Source organism: Pararge aegeria, chromosome 2 (assembly GCF_905163445.1).
Source record: "Pararge aegeria chromosome 2, ilParAegt1.1, whole genome shotgun sequence".
Lineage (NCBI taxonomy): Eukaryota > Metazoa > Arthropoda > Insecta > Lepidoptera > Nymphalidae > Pararge > Pararge aegeria.
The window spans coordinates 10,370,638-10,392,014 of NC_053181.1; the positions used below are offsets into that span (position 1 = coordinate 10,370,638).

A 21,377-nucleotide genomic window follows, 5' to 3' on the forward strand; every position below is an offset into this window, starting at 1 on the left:
TTCCGCTCCTAATCAATCAATTTATGGTAGTGATATGTTTGTCATTTATATATATAGCATATAAATGTGTATGCTTTATCTCTGTCTGAAATATTCTTTAGCACCTAAGTTTCATTTAATTGTAATTCCATTTAAATCCATACTTTGTTGCCAATGCTAACCATGCAGAAGTGTTTGTTTTTGTACAACAACCACATGTTAGCTCATGACTGCAATCTTACCTGATGGAAAGAGCTGTTACAATCTGAGATAGTTGTCAATCTTACTATGGGCCTCTTTTAGTGCACAGTGAATATAGTTTTTTTATCTGAACTGAACCAACTTTGGATTTATTTTTGACTTTATCCATATAAACTTTCCAATAAGTAACATGTTCCCATCAAAACTATTAATAAACCTTGAAAGAAGATAAGTTTGTATTAAGTAGTATTCTGAACGTTATTATGGTGAATTGAAATTTCATTATGCTTAGGCTAATTCTTACTAACCAAAAATCCACAATTATTGTAATTATCTATTTGGAATAACTCAGAAATAAAATAAAACAAACACAAGGAATAGTTTACTACAACTTACAATATGGCACCGTTAACCGTGTCACTTTAATAAAATTAATAAAAGTATTTACCCAATATTTTATTGCCAATACCTCTGCCTGCGTCTTGGTATCAATAAGTTTATATAGATAGGCCAAGACAAAATAGTTAAGCAGGTATGTTGTGTATGCATCATTAAAAAAAGTTGCAAACAGTATTTTTATAAAAGGTCAAATTTGACCTGCCCTATTATGCTACTTAACATTAAATTACATTACAACATGCGTAATAAATACATTCAGATCAGAATTAGATTAGTCTTGCGATTATATAATTATGTATTAGAAAGTGATTAGAAAATAAAATAAAAAACATTACTTTACGTATTTATACTAAAAAAATACAGCTTTATAAATTTGTTAATGATAAATATATACACATTTGATTTGGTACATTTCAGGTTTTATTGTAAAGAGACCTAAGTAAACTGGTTACATTCAAACAGAAACCAAAAATAATAATATCCTCATTTAGTTCAAGTACAAGCTAGCTATCCAAGATCGTAAAATTTTCAATTAACTACATGGCTACAGCTAAAAATAAATATCTTTCATTATAATTAAATGTATTAATCTAGCAACCGCTCGGAAGTGGCTTTATATTTGCAATTGAACTCATTCGGCGACTTCTTGGGGCTGTTCTTCCAGTCATTGTATTTTCAATTTGTTCAAGACTTTTGCCTCTTGTTTCGGGGACACAAATAACAACAAAAAATAAACCTATGAAACAAATACAACCAAACAACCAAAATGTGCCCGCTGGTCCTATACCAACCAAAATATTATGAAAAGTTTTAGTAACTGTGAATGTGCATAACCAATTAAAAGCAGTACAAATTGATGCAGCAGCTCCTCTGATTTTAGCAGGCAATATTTCACCCATCATTAACCATGGTATTGGACCAAATGCTAATGAAAATCCTAGCAAATAAATCATAATGCTTGTAAGGGGAAGCCATCCCAACTTCGATATATCTGCGTTTAAATTATCGCGTGCGTAGAAAAATGAACCTAGCACTACTAGTGTAATGGTCATAGTCACAGAAGAAATGTAAAGCAACATTTTACGGCCGGCCCTGTCGATGAGAGCTGTTGCAAAAAATGTTGATATAAAATTCACAAGACCTACAATTATTGTTGATAGATTTTCATCAACCGAACTTCCAGACATCTTAAAAATTTTGACTGTGTAAAAGATTACAGCATTTATACCAGACATTTGTTGAAAAGCCATAAGACCTAAGCAAATTAAAATAGATTTCATATATTTCATGTTCAATATTTCCTTAATGCTGGATGCGTTTTCAATTTCTGCATCTGAGAGGGCTATTTCGCGCATCTCATTATCAATTTTGGTATTTGCACCGCGTAGCCATTGCAATGATTTACGAGCTTCTTCATTTCGTCCTCGGGAAATATACCAACGCGGCGTTTCAGGGATCATAAACATAAGTATTAGGAATGGTATAGAAAACGTTGCACCAAGATAAGCTAGTTGAGACCAATCAAGGTATTTTCCAGCAACATAACAAATCAGAATGCCAATATTTCCTATAGCGGTTGGAAATAATCCTAAAGTACCACGAACTTCTGGTTGGATCGTTTCGCCAAGATAGACAGGAAAGGCTAAGGACCCAATGCCTACACATAAACCACATATTGCGCGTCCTGCTAGTACTAAGGGAACAATTTTGGCGGTAGCTATTAAAATCCATCCAATGAAGAATGGAACTGCTGTTATGATAATTGTTCTTCGTCTTCCAATGTAGTCCACTAAAGGGCCCCCTAGCACTCCCCCCGCCAATGCCGCTAACGGCATCAAACCGCCGACCCAGCTTGCCTGCAAATGAAAATTATAATTATGTTTAAATTACTATTTACTATTTTTCTGAAGAACTATTGAAATACATTAAGAATGAATCTTATTCAATTGTTTCTCAATTATATTTATTACAATCAAGGGTGAATTTGTGCGACTTTCGCTATGTGTCCCGTCGCTTATACCGATTCGAATGCAGCAATTATCTACCATATTATACATTTTGCCTCAGACCATGTTCTTCGATAGATTAAAGGATTTATTACGTCAGTGGATTAAATATTATTAATGGCCCTGCCGAATTTTATTATCGTCGAGGGCGCAATTTAAAAAATAATTTTGGCAACAGTTAAATATTATACCAACTAATTTTCGAGAACTTAGTGCGTACACATTAAGTTCATATCTGCATGGTAAGACTATTACCATGCAGATATGAACTTAAACGTAATATTAACGTAGTGAAAATACATTATTAATTAGTCTTTACTTTATTTCCGTGCCAATCGTGCGCTAAGCTGCTATCTAGCCGCAAAACAAGAGTGTACAACGGCTGCACTCCGTACACTTTGTTCTTGTTCGAACTTTTTTAGCCGATTTTGGTCGGTTTTTTGCGTCGCGTTATTGCAAGAATGTATTTTATTAACTTTTGCGACTGAGGAAGGAAAAGTCATTATTTCTTATGTCGCTATCGTTATATACAGGGAACAGGAAAGCATACTTCTTCTTCAGAAACGGATATCCTCGTACTATTTTGCATTGTAGCTAGTGCCGGCGACGTATAGGCAGAAGAATAACCCACAATCATTGATCCCATCGATACGGCAACTGCTGCTAAAACCTGTAAAATAAACATATTTTAAGTATTCCTTTTATTGCAGATTGAAAGTACACTAAATGCCTACATAATTTTCTCATTATATCCCACTATTTATAGCCTATTAATATCCCACTTCTAGTTACACATCCCCTGTGACATCAGGGCCCCAAGTCTGCTATTTTACAAGATTTGTCATTATGACACCATTCCATTGCAATCCAATTATCATTGTGCCCAAAGTCGCTAGTCTACTAAATTCACAATGGTCTTACAATTGGATTGTAATTGGATGATAATTGCATTGTGGTAGAAAGAGAATCAGTGTTGCCATTTGGTCAAACTGTGTTTGAGAAGTAAAATTAAAAAAACTACCATTAATTAATAATGTCCAATTAAGCGAATTTTTGATTAGAAATATTTTTAAATGTTATTGATTTGTGTTCTAAAGACGAACTTTGTATCACATTTGGTAAAACAATCGAAGGAACCCAAAAAACAAATATTTTGTGTGCCAAATTTTGTCAAAAATAATTATTTTTAATCTGTAACTGTCGAATTGACATTAAATTTCATTGACGTTATTTTGTGCTAGTGAAAATATATAAATTATAATCAAAACAAACAAAATGCTCCTCATCGAGCAAACTTCGTCGCTGCTTTTGGAGAGTTAGACAGATCAGCCTGGACACTGCAGCTGTACCAATAACGGACGTTGCCAGGCGAAGCGACATTGGGTTGCGTACCTACGCTCAAATTTTATAAATAAATTCCCACTGAAGAGCGAAAGTAAGTAATGCAATCTTGTACTGTTTAAGCATGATATGAAGTCTAAGTAGGTATCAAATTGGTGTGTTTCCAACAGTATCTCTGGTAATTTAATTAAAAAAAACAAATATGGGGAGTAATCAAAAATTTAATAAAATTCTTATTCTTTATTCATGTACGCTTATCACAGGTGCTAATGAACTTGTACTTATCATGGTGGTGCTAACTACATTTTTTAACTTAAAACTAAAGCTAGGAGGTTTTCATTCCATTCTATTTTCTTTTAAAATTTTTATCTTTTATTAACTTGTGGACCCATTTAAGGTATTGCACAAATTGTGACCAGCATCCCTGTAACAGAGTAAAAAATTGTTGTAGAATATTTAAAAACAATAGATTAATAGGACAAAACACTATGTTTAACCCTTGGAACACATATACTCATAATATATGCCTTTGTCCACAGTCTTTTGACAAGAGCCTGCTGCAGTGCCCAACCTTCAAGCAGACCCTGGTTTACTAGTTGAAGTCTCTGTGAACCAAGTCCTTATGAGATAGAGCTTTCCAACTCGGCTCTAATTGCGAACAAAGTGATTTGCTGTTATCTGTTGAAGAATTCTGTCCTCTATCTATAAGGAACTTCATCAGATAAAATAAATAATTCTTGCAATGAATATAAAAAGGGTAACAATAAAGGTTTGGATTTCAAAATGAAATTATATCCTCCTGCTTTTATTGGAAGCCAGCTGAAGAGTCTTCATTTTTTACATGTATTCATTTGTAAACTAAATTACTGTAAATAAAAATCATTGTTCAGTGTCTTATCTTTATTAACTCGTATTATTTGTCTCCTCATAGATTTATAAAAATAATTTTAATAACACACAAAAGTTAAATGCCTCTTGCAGAAGAATTGCTTTAATTGTGTTGTGGCTTTTATATTGTGCCAAACACAACATGCATCTGCAATCTTGCCAGCAGTGCAATTGTTTAGAGCAAGTATGCATTATAATGCATACTTGCTCTAAACAATTACCAGAAAAAGATATTTGGAAATAAAACACTTGACCATCAAACTATGTACATGATTTATTACAGTTTTCAATCTAGGAGACCCTAACATGCTATCTAAAGCATTTTATTTACTTTACCTGAAACATTCTTCCAATATACTTTTACAGCGCTCTACTGTATTGCATACAGTCACAAGTTTCATGCATAGAGTAGTGTGGTGTATCTCCCCTCTATAGTATTTAAGTTGTGGTCATCATAGTTTTCCACAGAGGAAAAACTCACCTGAAAATCCAACCAATATTAACCTTGACAATTAAAAATCTATATTGGAATTAATTAAAAAAACCTAAAATAAGTAATACCTAAAAAAAACCTCATGCCCCATTATCATTTAATGGAGTTAAGTGTTGGCTGAGTGGGTGACTCTGCCACACATTGGAGTTAAGAGCAGAGCCTGGGTTGCAGGCACAATATATTTAAATCTGCGTCACAGATTGTTAAATAAATTGAAGATTATTGGCTAGATATATCACATAATATTAAAATATGAGTTCAATATTAAAGTTACTATTATAACAGTTAGGGAATGGAATACCTTAGTGTTAAAATCGTGCCTTTCATGAACATTTGGCCTTATTATTGCCACATGTGTCCCATCTATGATATCTGAAGTAATTTTTTTCATAGAAGCTGAAAAAGCATTCTTCTTGGTAAAGTACGCATATAACTGGTAAAATATAATTTCTTCCTTCATCCATCACTCCACTTCAGCATCCTTATCACTCTGGACATTTAACACTTTTTATTAAATTTGGTGTTAAGCACCTCCGTTATTTGTCCCACAGCTCTTGAGGCAGTGATCTGAGAAACATTGTGGGGGGCTCTCTGCCCAATCGTTAATCGTTTTTTAGAGCCAGATGCATAAAATGCTAGTGCTACCAGTAACTGCAACAGAAATACCAGCATTACAGCCATGCCATCATAACTTATTCTGAGATATAGGTACTATACTTAATTAAAAAGCAACGAAAATTAAAGTTGTTTTCTTACCGTGGTTTGGGAATGCCTAAGTGGAGCGAGCTCCCACACTTGACTCATTACAGTCTGCTTCCCAAGCAACTCCTTTTTTTATAAATTCCGCATCGGGAATATCCTAAAGTAGTCTACATTGTTTCTTAGCAAGCTGCGGGCTCGACGGCGCCTGCTACGCTTAATCAAATGGTATTGAAGAACATCAATAGTCTTAGCCAACTTAAAAATATTCCACCTTAATCTGAATATTATGATCTCACACTTCACAATTTAATTGTAATCAACAATAATATTGCTAAAAGGCAATGACTGCAGAATTGCGTCTCAATGGTCTCACAATGATCAATAGAACTGTCAAAATATTAGCAGACTACCAATTCGTGCGATCATTGAATTGTCATTGTGCAGCAGACTAGCAAATGTTCATTGAAGTGTCAGTGGTTTTCCATCGGAAAATCATAATGACACCATAATGACACCATTGTGTTAGCAGACTACCAAATATGCCAAAATTGACAATTATGAAGTCACTGATCGATCACTGACACACAATTGTAATAGCAGACTTGGGGCCCTGGTCGCAAGTCAGATTGTGTTAGGGTGCATCGACCCACAACGCTGTTCGAATCCAGGTGCGCATTAAATTATCCCATTTTTTGCCTATTTGTAAATTTGTGATTTCAAAATAGCTACTTCTCATCTTAAGTTGTAATGGGTGTTTATCGGTATATTATAAGTATCTATGTGTATTATATTCATAAAAATATTCATTAGCTATCTTAGTACAATTGTAAAATTGTGCCATAGTGCCTAGCTGCCATTGTGTTAGTATTATTTCGAAGAATAATTCAATATTAGCAATTGTGCACAAGTCAACATTTCCTGAGGATGCTCCAGTGCCGAAGCGAAACGTGCGTAGAAAGCGAATTTGGGAAAATCTGTTTGATGTGGTGCATAAAGAATTAGAGAAATTGCACTGTTTAGATAGATTAACCTGGTTTTCGTGGATTAAGTATAGCAAATTTTACTTTATGATCATTTTAGAAGTTCATAGATTTGTTCGTCTGTCTTATTATTATTGCTATTCTCCCAAACGGCTGAAGTGATTTTCACGGTACTTACACGGGCAGATTTCACCTGCCCGTTAACCGTTTGGGTTACACCGGAAGAAACTTAGGCTACTTTTTATTTCAGAAATCTACCCTTAAAGGTTGAAATTTGGTTGCGATACTGTAAGAGTCCTAGGTTTTGGAGAGATTTAAATTTAGAAAATAAGTTCTACTATATTTGTCTCCGCTACGCAAGATTTTAAAATCTACCTATAGTAGTAAAACGGGAGTTGATAGATTATATCTTTTTTAAGTAAGAGTTAGAATAAAATACCTCTAAAACTTTTTTTTCAAGGGTCTACAGCCTTTTAATGCATTCAAGTCTGAACTTATGTCTACGTATGAAAAATTGTACACGGATAAGATCGCTATCCAGTCCCCATATAAAATTTCCGACCTGAGTGCAAGAGTCGCTATGAAACCTTGTATGTTTGGAATTGAGACTGTTAGCAACAGAAAGTCAGAAAAATTTTACTACGCGACGGGAGATGGTACTTTGATGGTACAAGGATTGCGTACCAGTGCAATATAGTTGCCAAAGTGTATGCTTCAGTAACACGGAACGAAATATATTAATAGGGCTAAAAAGGCCATAGTCAGAGTAAGGAACCTATATTTTTAGGGTTCGATAACGAAACAGCAACCGTTATCATGCGCAAATAGCAATTGAAGTCATTTGCTATTTAGATTGTAGATCCAAAATCGAAACTGAATAAGTAAGTTTATTTGCAATCGGTGAGAGTCTATTAATTAGGGCTTCGGCCTCCCTTTCGGGGGAACTGATTTCGACCCCGGCACATATATGCGTATTTAATTTAATCAATTAAATTATCAGTTGGTTTAAACACAGCACAAAATTGCGAGAAAACCGGCATGTCTGAGAGTTCTCTATTGATTCTCAAAGTCGTGTAAAGCCTATCAATTTTTGGCCTTGGCCAGCAAGGTGGGCTAAAGCTGAAACTCTTCGCATTCTGAGCGGAGACCCGTGCCCTGTTGTGCGCCGGCAATAGGATGATAATACTGATGTTAATAATTGTTAATTTAGCATATTCTTATGCAAGTGTACAATGAACTTTCAGCCTGACGATGAACAATTAATTATTATAAATTAGTTGGTTATGACGGCATTGTCGGGAGGTGTGTGCGGACAGTATACGAACAATTTAAGCAATCATCTACAATCATTGTTTCCACTTACATGCGCGCCGAGTAAATCACTTCGCGTAATCGATATTATCATAGCGTATTTGTTACATTTATAATGTGCAAAGGAGCCATACATATTTGAAAAAAAAATAACATTTAAACATAGCTTTTCCCAATCAGACTAGCCGCCATGTGTGATGAATGCGTATAAAAATACTCTACACTCGATAGCCCTACCATATACCTATATGCATATGGAAAGTTTTAGACTTTCTTCGATCGGAGTGCTCATAACTACCTAACAAAATTTGCATCTCGATAACTAAGTACATTAGAAGTTATTACTTTAAACATTAGACTAGTGTTCTAGTGCATATCCTCTACTTTGTATCTCATGGTACTAAAACTACATTATATTAAGATTTAATCCACATTTTATTACATTCTCTGTAAAATTTTATTTCGATAGGATACTTCAGGTATGTCCGAGATATCTTTTAAGCATGTATCTCTGGACTTCGAGTGGACGACAACACCTTCATAAATAAAATACACAATAACTTGTGTTTTTAATAAAAATAGTGTTTGAATGTTTCATCTAAATACGTGTTAATTAAATAATTTTGGAATTTAAATAATTTGGGTATACCGAATTACAAACCTAAATATGTTATTGTTCTGCACAACTATCGTATAACATAAATTCTTGAATAACGATGTGTAACACTAATGTTTAGGCATATAATGTTTCCTCAAAAAAGTAAGTTAATTAGATTATTGTTATGATTATCCCAAATAAATAATTGACAATGCTTAAATATTTCGTGATTTTGTAATAATCCTAGAGAAGTTTTCCGATCATATTTAAAATTAAGTGGCGTACCTTTTTGCTCATTTAACTTTAAACCGTCTTGGAATGATCAATTATAATACCGTACAATTTTCATTAATTGATAACGTTATAAGGCATGGAATGGATTAAAAGCTTTCACGCCACGCGAAACCATATCAAATGACGGAGACTATTCAAACCGCGTGATGAAGATTTTTTTTTTGTGAACATTTAAAAATAATAATTTGTAAATTAATAAGAACATGTCAATTTATGTAACTTCATTTAGTTTCATTTAAATCAGCCTGCACATAATTCTGGCTGCTAGATCTGTTTCACCCGTTTTATAAAAAAAAGGAATGAAGGAATCGTAAATTTTACTTCCGCATTTGAATTGAAAATCATACTACCATTTTTTTTTTCAAATAAAAATGAACGTGTGTTTGATTTGTTGCCACTCGACCAATGTTGAGAAAATTTTCTAAATACATATTTATTAAATTCAAAAATAGGTCTGATTTCTTCGTAGTTATAATTTACTTTATCTACCGAATCAACAACTGCATGATTAAATAAAATATTAATAAAGAAATATTCTATATATTATTTTCTCCATCAAGAAAATTAAATATTATTTATTCAAAAAAGTGTACAAATGCTTTTTATTTTCCTAAGCAAGATAATGCAATTATTTAGCTATACAAATTATTTTTTACTTTTGTCATAAAAAAAACTGTGCATACCTGTGAAAATGTGTATTTCGGCTTTTCGTAGTCACTACCACTCACAACAATGCTATAATGCGTATCAGCTCTCATTAAAATCTTCATTTTCGTTTGTTGGTACCACGTACCTACAGCACAACATAAAATATTTCACTGGACAAATACTAAACTCTACCAAGAACTGTGAAATCAATGTGGAACGTGCATGAAGCATTCATGAAATGAATGTGTCCCTACACAGTCTTGGCGATTTATATGAGCACACAAATTGATTGACAAAACTGATTGGTTTCCGAGGTTGTGTTATACAAAATGTGTTTTGTTTAGAGTGAATGCTTTATATTCATCACCATCATCAGCTTAATGTCGTCCCACTGCTGCCATATCTCATAAGAAAGAGGGTTTTAGAGTACACTACAATAGAGTAAAATAGAGTAAACCAGGCCGACAATTATTATCGCATGGTCGTGAAAAGAATCGAGACTGACGGCTTAACATGCTGTCTGAGGTGGGTTAGTGTACGCGACCAATTTTGTACGCCACCAATTTTAATGAAAGTTTTGGATTCTAAAAATTGATCGTTAGCAATTTTTTTGTTTTACGACAAATCTTATAATTAAGTATGCTTAAAAAAGCCTATGATGCTTCATAAATCGTGACACATGTTGTTTGTAAATCTAGGAACTACCTACAAACAAAATTTATGGATGTAATCAAATCTTCTAACGTGAGCATAAACAAGAAACTGCACATCTGATATGCAAACAATAAGACGACGCGACGTGTTGCTTATTGTTATTATGGATTAAATCAATTTATTTATCATCTCTCGCTATCAAATTTACATCATCGTACCAAATGGTTTTTTAAATGTAATTATGAAGTGATAGTGCAAGTTGTAACCATACAGTGCCATAGCCAATTTAATAAATATATCAGTCGTGTACTTGTTTAGCCATAAAAATATTTAACATAATGTAATTTTCTTCCAAAGGCAGTTAAATTATAAAGTTTAATAGGAGTTCAAGTTTAAACAATCATGTTTCTCTCGGTTGTTTAATTATCTTCGTTTATATACCTACATGTGCTTTGAATATTACATGTGCCCAGAAAGCATCCTCATAATATTTATCCGACATTCGAACCCTCTTCGGCTTCTTTTTACTCACCCCACCTTAGCGCCACTCTCAACTAGAGGCCTTAACATATTCTTCACGACCCTGACGACCGGTTTACTACTCCCCACATTGACATTGCTCCCTATCAGAACACACAACATACCTCTGCACAACGTCTTCGCTGGTTCCCGACTTCTGATGACATCCAGACGTGGGCTCACATCACGGCGAAGGCGTGCGCACTAATCACCGTCCGTAACCCTTTTAACCCGAGGTTCGGCCTCACATGAGGCGCCCTCAGGCCGACGATCCCTTCGCTTGTTCGAGCCATAGGGCTCAAACTCTTCCTGGCAGAGCCAAATTCCGAGGCACGCCTACAAGCTTAATTTGCTACACACAATCCGAAAAAAACACTCTCACAATTATTCGAAAATGAGGTCTAAATTACCTACGTAAATGCTTTGATACAAATACTATGCGCGGGATAGGTATAATTTTGCAGTTTGGATTTTGATAACTATTTTACCTTATAGTTATAAGGTAAAATAGTTATCAAAATCCAAAGTTCTAATACAGTCCATGTAATGTGTATGTAGTTACATACACATGACATGGACTGTATTAGAACTGCACGCCAGCAAAATTGCGATTTGAATGCAGTTTTCGTGCACCTCCGTTCCTCTTCTTCTTTTGGTGGGTGGGTTGGTTGGTAATTATCAAAGTTATAATAGCTAAAGGTCTACTGCTCATGACCTTCCCAAAGTATTGCTTTTCCCAGTGAATGCGCTTTAATTGTCGAGGAGTTTTCCCAGTACTAAACTATCAGCTTCTTTATTGTGACGTGCATAAAATGCTTACCAATCGTATACTTTAATTGCATCGAACCCTTGATTTTTTATCAAGGGTTCGATGCCATATATCTATCTTCATCATCAGTTTACCAAATTGTGTTTTTTTGAGAGAAAATGCACGAGTTTCTACAAAATATATGTGCGAATAATAATTGAAAAGTTCCCATTTATCTAGGATCCCACAGTGAAAAAAATAACAAACAAACAGATAAACTTTCACACATACTAGTAGTATTAGTAAGGATTGGAATTATATTGTAGACTACATTATTTGACGTTCAACGCCATCTATCTCAATCTAGATTAAAATGACTTACATACGTGATGCGGTGACTTACATCCGGCGGTGTCATGACACCTTTCGGGATTGAATTAGCTTACAAAATTTACGAAAAATGTACTAAATTGTTTTAAAAAGCACAGACGGGCTATTGATGACACCGCCCGGGATTATCTTAAAATGGGCTCTTTATTTGATAATATTGAAATAGATATTTTCCGATAATAGCATTTCTACGATTTAATCATTGCTTACATCTGAGTGTCAATTTGTACTGTTAAAAACTCGATTGTATGTTGGTAAAGAACGATAGCGACCGCAGGAAGCAAGCCTCCCTGGATTTGATACCAGTAATCCGCGTTTTCTCGTTAATCCTGATAGTAAATTTATTTTTTTTAAGCGTAGAATTTAATGCATTTACATTTTCGTAGATTTTTCAAAAGTTAATTACAATACCAAACGGTGGCATGTCACCGCCAGAATCATGGGACGCACTGGAATAATAGGAAAGGAGCCAATAACTTAGGTGCGGGAAAGTGGGAAGGATGAATAAAAAAATTTTCTTATTTGATGTTTTATATTAAAATATAACAAATTGAATAAATATGACGTCCGTAATATACGGAGTCACTTTTTAGTAAATTCTTAGGCTAAGGATTTTTCCACTAAGCTTAACCATTGTCTATCGACTAAATCACAAAATAGGGTCATTTTATAAATAGGTATATTTGTCATGATCAATATTTTATACATGAGATATTTAGTAGTAAATTACACAGATCACGTGCTTTGTATATTATTGTTAACTATCTACACAAATTAACAATTAATTGTTTAACTAAATTTGTTAGGTACTAATTAATTTAAGATGATATGCGTGTACCTCACAAAAAGTACTGGGCCAATGAGTTATCCAAATGTTCACTAATTAAAAATAATTAATTTACAAGTAACGATAGGGAGGAACTATTTATCACTTAAATATTATACTATTGACTTTCTTATATATTTACAAATGTTCATTCTTTAAATACAATCCAAATCAGTCTTCAAACACGCACGGCGAAGATTCTGAGTGCCATACAAATCTCCACACGATTTCTGGCTAATTTCCTATACCTTTCATCAAGAAAGGAAGGACATGCAATCTCTGCTTCCTGGAATGTATCACACAATGCGTTTAACACGCTGCAATGTAGTATTTAACAGCCATTGATCGTTGGCTTACTGCTGCTTTGGCAACGAACTCTCCGCGAACCACCCGTCAACTTCTTTTCGATTTCTTCTAAGCTCTTGCCCTTAGTCTCAGGTACGAAAAATATAACGAAAAATAGTCCAAGTATACATATTACAGCGTATAACCACATTGCTCCAGACATATTCATCCATTGAACTATTTTATGGAATGAAGTAGTGATGATGAATGTGCAGGTAAAGTTTAAGCCCGTAGCCAATGATGCAGCTGTCCCTCGTATCCTGGACGGTAAGATTTCACCCAACATCAACCATGGAATAGGACCAAATCCTATGGAGAATCCCAGTACATATATCATTAGACAAGCAAGTGGCAACCATCCGTAGCTACTCACATCGACTTTTATATCTTTAAGATAGAGGTAAGATCCCAGTACAGTTAAAGTTGTAATCATTGAAACTGAGGAAATATAAAGCAAAATTTTTCTTCCTAAACGGTCAATAATGGCAGTTGCTATGAAAGTAGAAGCAAAGTTAACTACGCCAATAATAATACTGCACATATTCACGTCGTACGAGCTATTAGCCATTAAGAAGAAATCTGATGAATAGAAAATTACGGCGTTAATACCACTCATCTGTTGGAATAACATAAGACCCAGTGAAATTAATACTGCCGGAAGATATTTCTTCGTAAATAGTTGACCGAATGTATTACTTCCTTTTGTAAAATCCGATTCAGCTTGAGATCTCATAAGGTCTCTCATTTCCTTTTCAGTATCCACATTCTTTCCTCGTAACCATTGCAGAGATTTTCGGGCGTCTTCAGCGCGACCTTTCGAAACGTACCATCTTGGTGTTTCGGGGGCTATTATCATTAACAAAAAGACTGGAACTGGTAATGCTGCTCCAAGAAATGCTAAGTTTGACCAGTTCAGATATTTCCCAGCGAAAAATGCAAGCAGAATGCCAGTGTTACCGAACGCTGTTGGTAAAAGTCCTAATGCGCCACGTACTTCGGGCTGTATTGTTTCTCCAACATACACTGGGAAAGCGAGGCTTCCAATTCCAACGCAAATACCGCAGAGGGCTCTACCCGCAAACACCAAAGTGACTTGAGCTGCATTCGCGATCAACATCCATCCGATGAAAAATGGAACTGATATGCACATAATTGTTAACTTTCTTCCTGCGAATTCTATTAAAGGACCACCAGCAATGCCACCTATCAAAGCAGCTAAAGGCATTAATCCTCCTATCCAGCTACCCTGTAATAAAACAAAACACAAGTTAGTACATTGCCCAATATGCTAAAAAATTATTATATTTAATTGACATAACTAACGATTAATTATGAGTTTTTTCCTTGAAAACTGTTATAAAATTAATCATAAATAAAAGTAAATAGATTTCTGTTCATTATTGTAAATTATACTAGAGTGATATAATCATTACAAAAAAAAAGTTTCACGATACTGAGCTGTTGACTCCAGAGTGAATTATGCGAAGCGTCAAATATTCGCAAACATTACATTTTTTTTTTTCTATCTATTATTAAATAATCAAAGATATATATACCTCATCTTTTGTAATGGATAATGTTTCATTCATGCTAAGCAGAGCAGGAGAAGTGTAACCGGACGTAAATCCAACAATTAGCGATCCCATTGATACTGCAAAGGCTGCAAAAATCTGCAACAAATTAAATAAAAATTTAGTTCATCAAGATCAGAAATTTTATTTATCACTGGCAACTAATCTACTAACAAATCTTGGTACAGACGGTAGCCTTCAGACTTGCCATACTAATACAATATAGGTCACTAGTCTTACTGTACATACGTTAGACAAACGAACTCTAACTATTAAGTAAAGATTATTATCAGTTGTTAGTAATAATGACCGAGATCGACCGTTTTCGTGCTTTAAAATCTGTAATCTATCAAATTACTGATTTGTTTAATTAGGGTTTTGATGGTTGGGCGACCTTTTTTAATCAGCGCAATAATTTGGGTTATCGAAACTAAGCCACACAACCGCACTTATTTAGTTTACATAAAGCATAAACCTGATATTTCTTTGCCATAGTTGTTCTTGAAACTTCTACAATTTTGCGTTACTCTAGGAAATTGCTACACGTTTTAATGCCAACCGAACCTAGAAATTTCTGAAGTAGAGTTGGCGATTCAGACTTTTATGTATTTGTACTCCGTATGTATTTAGCCTTTTTATGATGAAAGTAAAGCACCTTTAAGCAAACGTATAAAAAGTAGAACCCTGTAGTTTACTTAGTACCTACGGTTTCAATGAAGTTCATAGTATGTTCACTCGCTAGTCCATTCTAATATTATAAATGCGATGTGTCCGTTTGTTTTTCTGCTTGTTAAATACCTAAGTTTGAATCAACCTTGAAACCACTGTCTTGTTAAAATAGATTTTGATAAAATGTATCCGAGAAAAAAATATGAACTAACCTGTGTCCACAGATAGAGACGCTGAGTAGTGGGTCCGTATGGTTGAGCATCTCCATTGATAGTGGAATTAGTGTCAGTTTTGACTTTATTGCTTTCCGTGCTTAGCTGTTTAACGAAAGGCACAGAGTTGCGCAAATTCTCTTCCTTGGCGCTCTTTATCTCCATCTCCATTTTATATTTAAATTCGTTCCCTAGACTGATTTGGCGTAACTGTTGAAAATGCCGACGAGTTTTCTCGAAGGAATCTTGTTCGTCCTCGCTGCTACTTTCGGTAGAGACAATCTCAGGGATAGTGGCGTAGTTAGGGGCAAGAGTCCCTTGGGAACCACAGGATGTTGCGAGGGATGTGCAGGTCGTGGACGCTGAAAGCGTTGGCCGCGATGGAACTCTGGCGTATTTGGTTCCGCGCGATGATGATGTGGAACGATACAACCGTTCCTCGTCGGGTTGAACACGACGACTTTGTTCGCTTCCACCCTGAAATAATTAAGATTTATTTCAGCATTGTCTTCTCGTTATGCAGACGCACATTTATGCGTTTACTTACAGACACAGACAGACACGCAAAATTATTAGCACAAAATTTTAATGAACTGGGCACAAATAAGTTGACAATTGAGTTCACTAAACATTCAATACTGGAGCAGACATCCGCAAACAAGGTCCATTTATTGTATTCACTATCTTATGTACGTAAGGCCTTCGATAACTTGGGGTCATATTATTATAAAGAAAACATTGCTTATTACTTTAAGTGTGCATAAACTTATAGCTTGTTCGTGATCGATAAGTATATCACCCTGACCTTATTGGCACTTTGGTTTTAGTCTTAGACATAACTGGAGATCAAAAGCAGTAGGTATTATCTACTTCCAAACTTGCAACAGTTCCACACGCATAATATTTTTATTGTTCACGACGTCTCTTCTTCAAGTTTATAAAGACGTCTATACTGTTTCAATCGATTGTTGATGTTATCAGGTGTTCTTCGTGGACATAATGACGTTTGTCTAATATGTATCATATTGTATAGCATAAACACGTTCTTTGACTGTCATAACTTTGACAAACAAGACAGCCTTTTCAACCGTGTTTATATTAACGGAAAAATGTTTGGATACAGTTGCGTATTATTTTTCATTTTTGTGATTTTATGCTATTGAAATTCGTAATAACTATTTAAAACTCTTAAAAACCTTACCTCAAAAACATCCCAAAATGTATTATAATTTTTCATCTAGATTTTTAAAGATAGTTGGTTGACATTAAAATTTTGACGTAATAACGCCGTATGTGATGTTTCAGTTCGATCTCCTTTGTTAAAATTATTATGAGTACATTAAGCGTCGCGCACATTAGGCTTTGCCGCAACTGCAAACATGGTTTTGGTGGACACTTTAGTCTTCGGGAATTCGGAAATTGGATTTAGTCATCCACAAAAGAAACCGACGAATTCGCGCTAACTGTTATAGTTAGGGACTTTTCCCGTTAGCTGTTACTGGATTTTTGTTAAATTATATTATACCTTTATGTACATACATTATACATACATACCACCATTTACCAAGAAATTATTCTGACGCATTAGTTTGTTTACTCGACGTAAATTAACTTTTATATAGATAGGGGTCAAGAAAGTTGTCACGTGTCATGCGTTCCTCGTATGCATAGGTAGTTGCTTATTATCTAAGAATTTTAATGAAGGAATTTATTTTATGCTCCATATTTTATAATTTAATTCGATTTGAAAGAAATCGAAATACAAAGATTTCAATTAGCATAAGCATAGAGCCAAATGAGTTAAACTCAGTAATTTCATGGTGGCCACATTTCGCCAAAATAAACTATAACATGAATTTTGATTTTTTATTAATTGCAAATGTTTGATACTAGATACTTCAAATATTAAGGTTCAACACGACGAATATTTATCACGAATCACGATACGGAGTTATGGGTAGAAAGCCTTGCCCTGTATAAACCATATGCATAAACAAACGAATATATTCATACTTCACAAATTAATAAGTTCGTTATGACTAACGTGATTGGATTATATAATAATTGATTGAAACACTAAACAAAAATAAAAACCTAGCGAAATGAAAGCTTCTCGGATAACATATTATAATTACGAATAACAAATAAACAATAATTACATAAATACATTAAATAATTTAGTACGTAGAGCTCACAAAAATGGTGACCACAACACAACTCGTGACTTTTTAAGAACTGGTAAAAGCCCAAAATAATTTTTGAAATGTACGAAATTGAGTCCATTTTGTAAATGGTTTTAAACGTTCCTTAGTAAAATATGAAACCCATCAAGTTTCTTCAGGAGTGTCCCATCTGTTTCAACTATCTCCTCAACTTATGAGTAGAGAGTAAGTTGTGACTTTTAGTAAATGGAAATGACAGTCATAATTATTGATACTAATTTTAGTAAAGTTGAATAATACAACACCGCTGCAATTTATTTGCATGCAATTATAATGATTATCATAGAAAATATCTGAATCCGAAATCCGAACAAGTGAGGCTGACCTAGTTAATTTTAGTTACTTAGTACCTTAGTTACTCCGGAGTGAACTTGGCAGTAAGAATAAACTATTTAAACGAGTCACAAAGTCAACTGCAAAAACAATGTGGAAAAAAAGTTAGCTGACTACGGCACTCTCCCTTCTTTTAACACGTGCTTGACCAGAATTAATATACTATTCTTTAATATTAAAGCAAATATAATTAACAAAAGACCGAATCGCTATCAACAAATCATCATTACTAAATAAACACCCTACATAATTTGGACTGTCAACTTTATATAAATGAATGTGGATTGTAGATAGATTGTACCAAGTAATTAGTTTTTTTGTTTAATTCAAATTCACCTTATTTTATTTTGATCCTGAAAGAATATTGCCTTCATCTCATATTTATTTACATACGACTGCAAAAGGGAAGTATTTAACAGTCTATGCTACAGACAATTATGCATAGATTTTACGTTACGTTAAGACTATTGATAAACTAAAATATAATAATCGATTCCTTTTTATCACAAAAATGCCCTCAGGCTCATAATAGTAAGTTTTTTGAGTTAAGGTGAACCGTGCATTTTTTTCTTTTTTGTCTTTCTAAAACTGTATACTAGGAGTTATCATTATTAAAATGTTTTCAATAATTCCATACAGCATCTTTATATGGTCAAACAGATTTATCAACATGCTTTTCGATTTGTGAATTTTAAGTACATTTTCCCAAGATAATCTTCACTATATGAGACGGTTTAGTATGCCTATCAGTAGATGTTATTTATTTATATCCATCTAAATCTTAACTATGCAAGTCAAGTGTTTCCATTTTATAGATGGGTATGCATTTTGGGACAGTTTTGTCACGCCTTCGTATATGATCTGCTACTAATGGCGATAGTGAGCTATGGACCTAAAACAGGCAATTAGATAAAACGCCATCTACCGGAATACTGTAGAATGACGTTCACAACAAGTTGCTGTAAAGCGCGGTTGATCATGAACATAGCTTTTCGAGTAGTGTTGTTTTATGGTTTTCAGTACGATGGCGCCACTATCGTATTTCATTAGACTGAAACGACATTGAAATTACTGCCCTTAGCTTTATACTTATACTTACTATCCTAACTATTCAAATATATTAATCAATATGTGTAAAAACAGTTGCTACAAATAAAAAAAGCTTTTAAACTGATTAACCGGCAATCCGAATAACTAGACCCTAATTGTAGGGCGTTATAATTTCTTGATCTGTAAACTCGATCACTGAATTTTTCTTACAGTGATTTATCGATAACCATTGCAAATATTAATAAATATGTGATTCGATTCACGTTTGTTTTTGGTTGTAATTTAGGTATGCTTTCATCTTATTATTGTCGGAATTGATAGATAACGAGTCGGAAGGGCGGCCTTGCAAGGCCGTTCATTTCTCTTTGCAGTTGTTGGAAACAAGAAACGCAGTGTGTGCGGTCATATAAGCTGGAAATAATAATACTTAAATGAAAAAAAACACGTTTTGAATGTGCGTTGCCTTTCCGGGGAAAATTTATATTCGTGAATAAGTAAGATCAGTATAAATATCACTTGATTATTTTTTGCATCTACCGGTACAGCTTAATTTGCGTAGGTATTTTGCTGAAAATTATATTACGTATTGGACTGTAATACACCTGTACAAAGTTTTTGTTTGTATAGGGGTGAAGGGATTGTATACAGTGGTTGCCAAGCAACCCCTTGAATAGACCGCCGCGTCGCGATTTTCTTTCTAGAGTCTTCCAAAAATTTTTTTTTCGCATTTCTGATCTTCCGAACTTTAACATTAATAATTATGGTGTCTAATTATTATTAAAATATTAACTGTTCCTTAATATAAATCAATGTGCTAATAACTTTGCTCGCATTTCAATAATCAGTAACTTACCATTTCGGTGGAGAGCTGTTTGAGATATCCCATTATTTTCCCCATGGCGTTGGGATTGTTCTTGTTGAAGCTCATCTTGAACACTTCACTTCTTCGGTTATATTAAAATCTCCAACGTAGGTGTCAGGAAAGTTAATTAAATAATGTCTTTAACATAAAGATAGCACTATAACAGTTTCTTTATTTGAACCCCACAAGTCCTTTTTCTTGAAATTCACTTCAAAAAGTCACACATCACTTCAAACAGTTTATTTGTATTTATTTATGTCTGTCTATAACCTAGGCAATCAGCAATTTGAGCCTTCTCCAGGCAGATTTGACATAGTTTACGAACGATATAAGTTTATTTTGTGTATTTTATTTCAAAACAATTTAAATGTTCTGTTTTCATGCAGTAAAGTTTACTACTTCACGCTCCGTAGTAAGTTTCACGACATTCAGTATTTTTTAAACGTTTCAACGAACCGAAGTGTTGGCAGCGCGTGCCGTTTTCTTCAGAGCTCAAGTTATCTATTGAAACTTGCAGATGGCAGCGCAGTATTTTATAGAAGGTTTGCGGCGCTTGCCGCTGATTGCCGCCACCCCTGCCCCTCTCGCGCACCCCGCCGTCTCCCCCCTCGTCGCGTTACTGCTTTGCTATGTGTGCGAAACTTTTCAGTGTGTGTGTCCACGCACACAAAACCTCCACCAAGTCTACACCTGAATTACGGCTGTGTGAGCGCGTTAGCTAGATTATTAGCTTTTGCTAAAAGATAATAAAAAGGTAGTCATTGTATCGTGTTTAAAAGAAGCAGGTAGGTACCTAATTATATTTCAGCTTTTGCCTTCTACTGAGCGGAATTAGATGAAACATTAAGTTCGACAGATAGCAAGAGAAATTTCAATAACAATTGATTTAGACTCCGAAACTAAATATTCGGTCCCAATTCGTTTTTCAAAAATATAACTAATTTACAATTAACACTGCTCCAGTACGGTAGTATAGATTAAATTAACATTGTATTATTATTTATGAACAAGGAAAATAAACTCTACAAAATAAACCGTGTTACTACATATTTCATAGAGGAACAATAGTCCAAGCGTTTATAGTCATTAATTAGTTACAGAATAAATAATTAAGTTGTTAGCCAGAAGAATTGTTG

At 34.3% G+C, this 21,377-nt stretch overlaps 3 protein-coding genes across 4 annotated transcripts in view; 1 reads left to right on the forward strand and 2 right to left on the reverse strand.

Annotated features, from left to right (window-relative positions):
• LOC120634523 (RING-box protein 2) overlaps window positions 1-21,377 on the forward strand; it is a 46,760-nt gene that overhangs the window by 742 nt on the left and 24,641 nt on the right. The gene's annotated exons all lie outside the window — the stretch shown is intronic.
• Window positions 938-10,059, reverse strand: LOC120634513 (facilitated trehalose transporter Tret1-like). The gene is made up of 3 exons (XM_039905191.1): window positions 9,876-10,059; window positions 3,136-3,255; window positions 938-2,435 (listed from the first exon to the last, which is right to left on the reverse strand). The coding sequence occupies exons 1-3, from the start codon at window positions 9,960-9,962 to the stop codon at window positions 1,170-1,172; spliced, it is 1,473 nt and encodes a 490-aa protein (XP_039761125.1). The 5' UTR covers window positions 9,963-10,059; the 3' UTR covers window positions 938-1,169.
• Window positions 12,665-20,732, reverse strand: LOC120634506 (facilitated trehalose transporter Tret1-like). 2 transcript variants are annotated; one of them, XM_039905169.1, is made up of 4 exons: window positions 20,233-20,732; window positions 15,775-16,251; window positions 14,879-14,992; window positions 12,665-14,568 (listed from the first exon to the last, which is right to left on the reverse strand). In XM_039905169.1, exons 1-4 carry the CDS (start codon window positions 20,305-20,307, stop codon window positions 13,309-13,311), a joined length of 1,926 nt encoding a protein of 641 aa, XP_039761103.1. In that variant the 5' UTR covers window positions 20,308-20,732; the 3' UTR covers window positions 12,665-13,308. The 2 variants fall into 2 exon arrangements, with proteins under 2 accessions (XP_039761103.1, XP_039761113.1); XM_039905179.1 differs by lacking the exon at window positions 20,233-20,732 and adding an exon at window positions 16,322-16,446.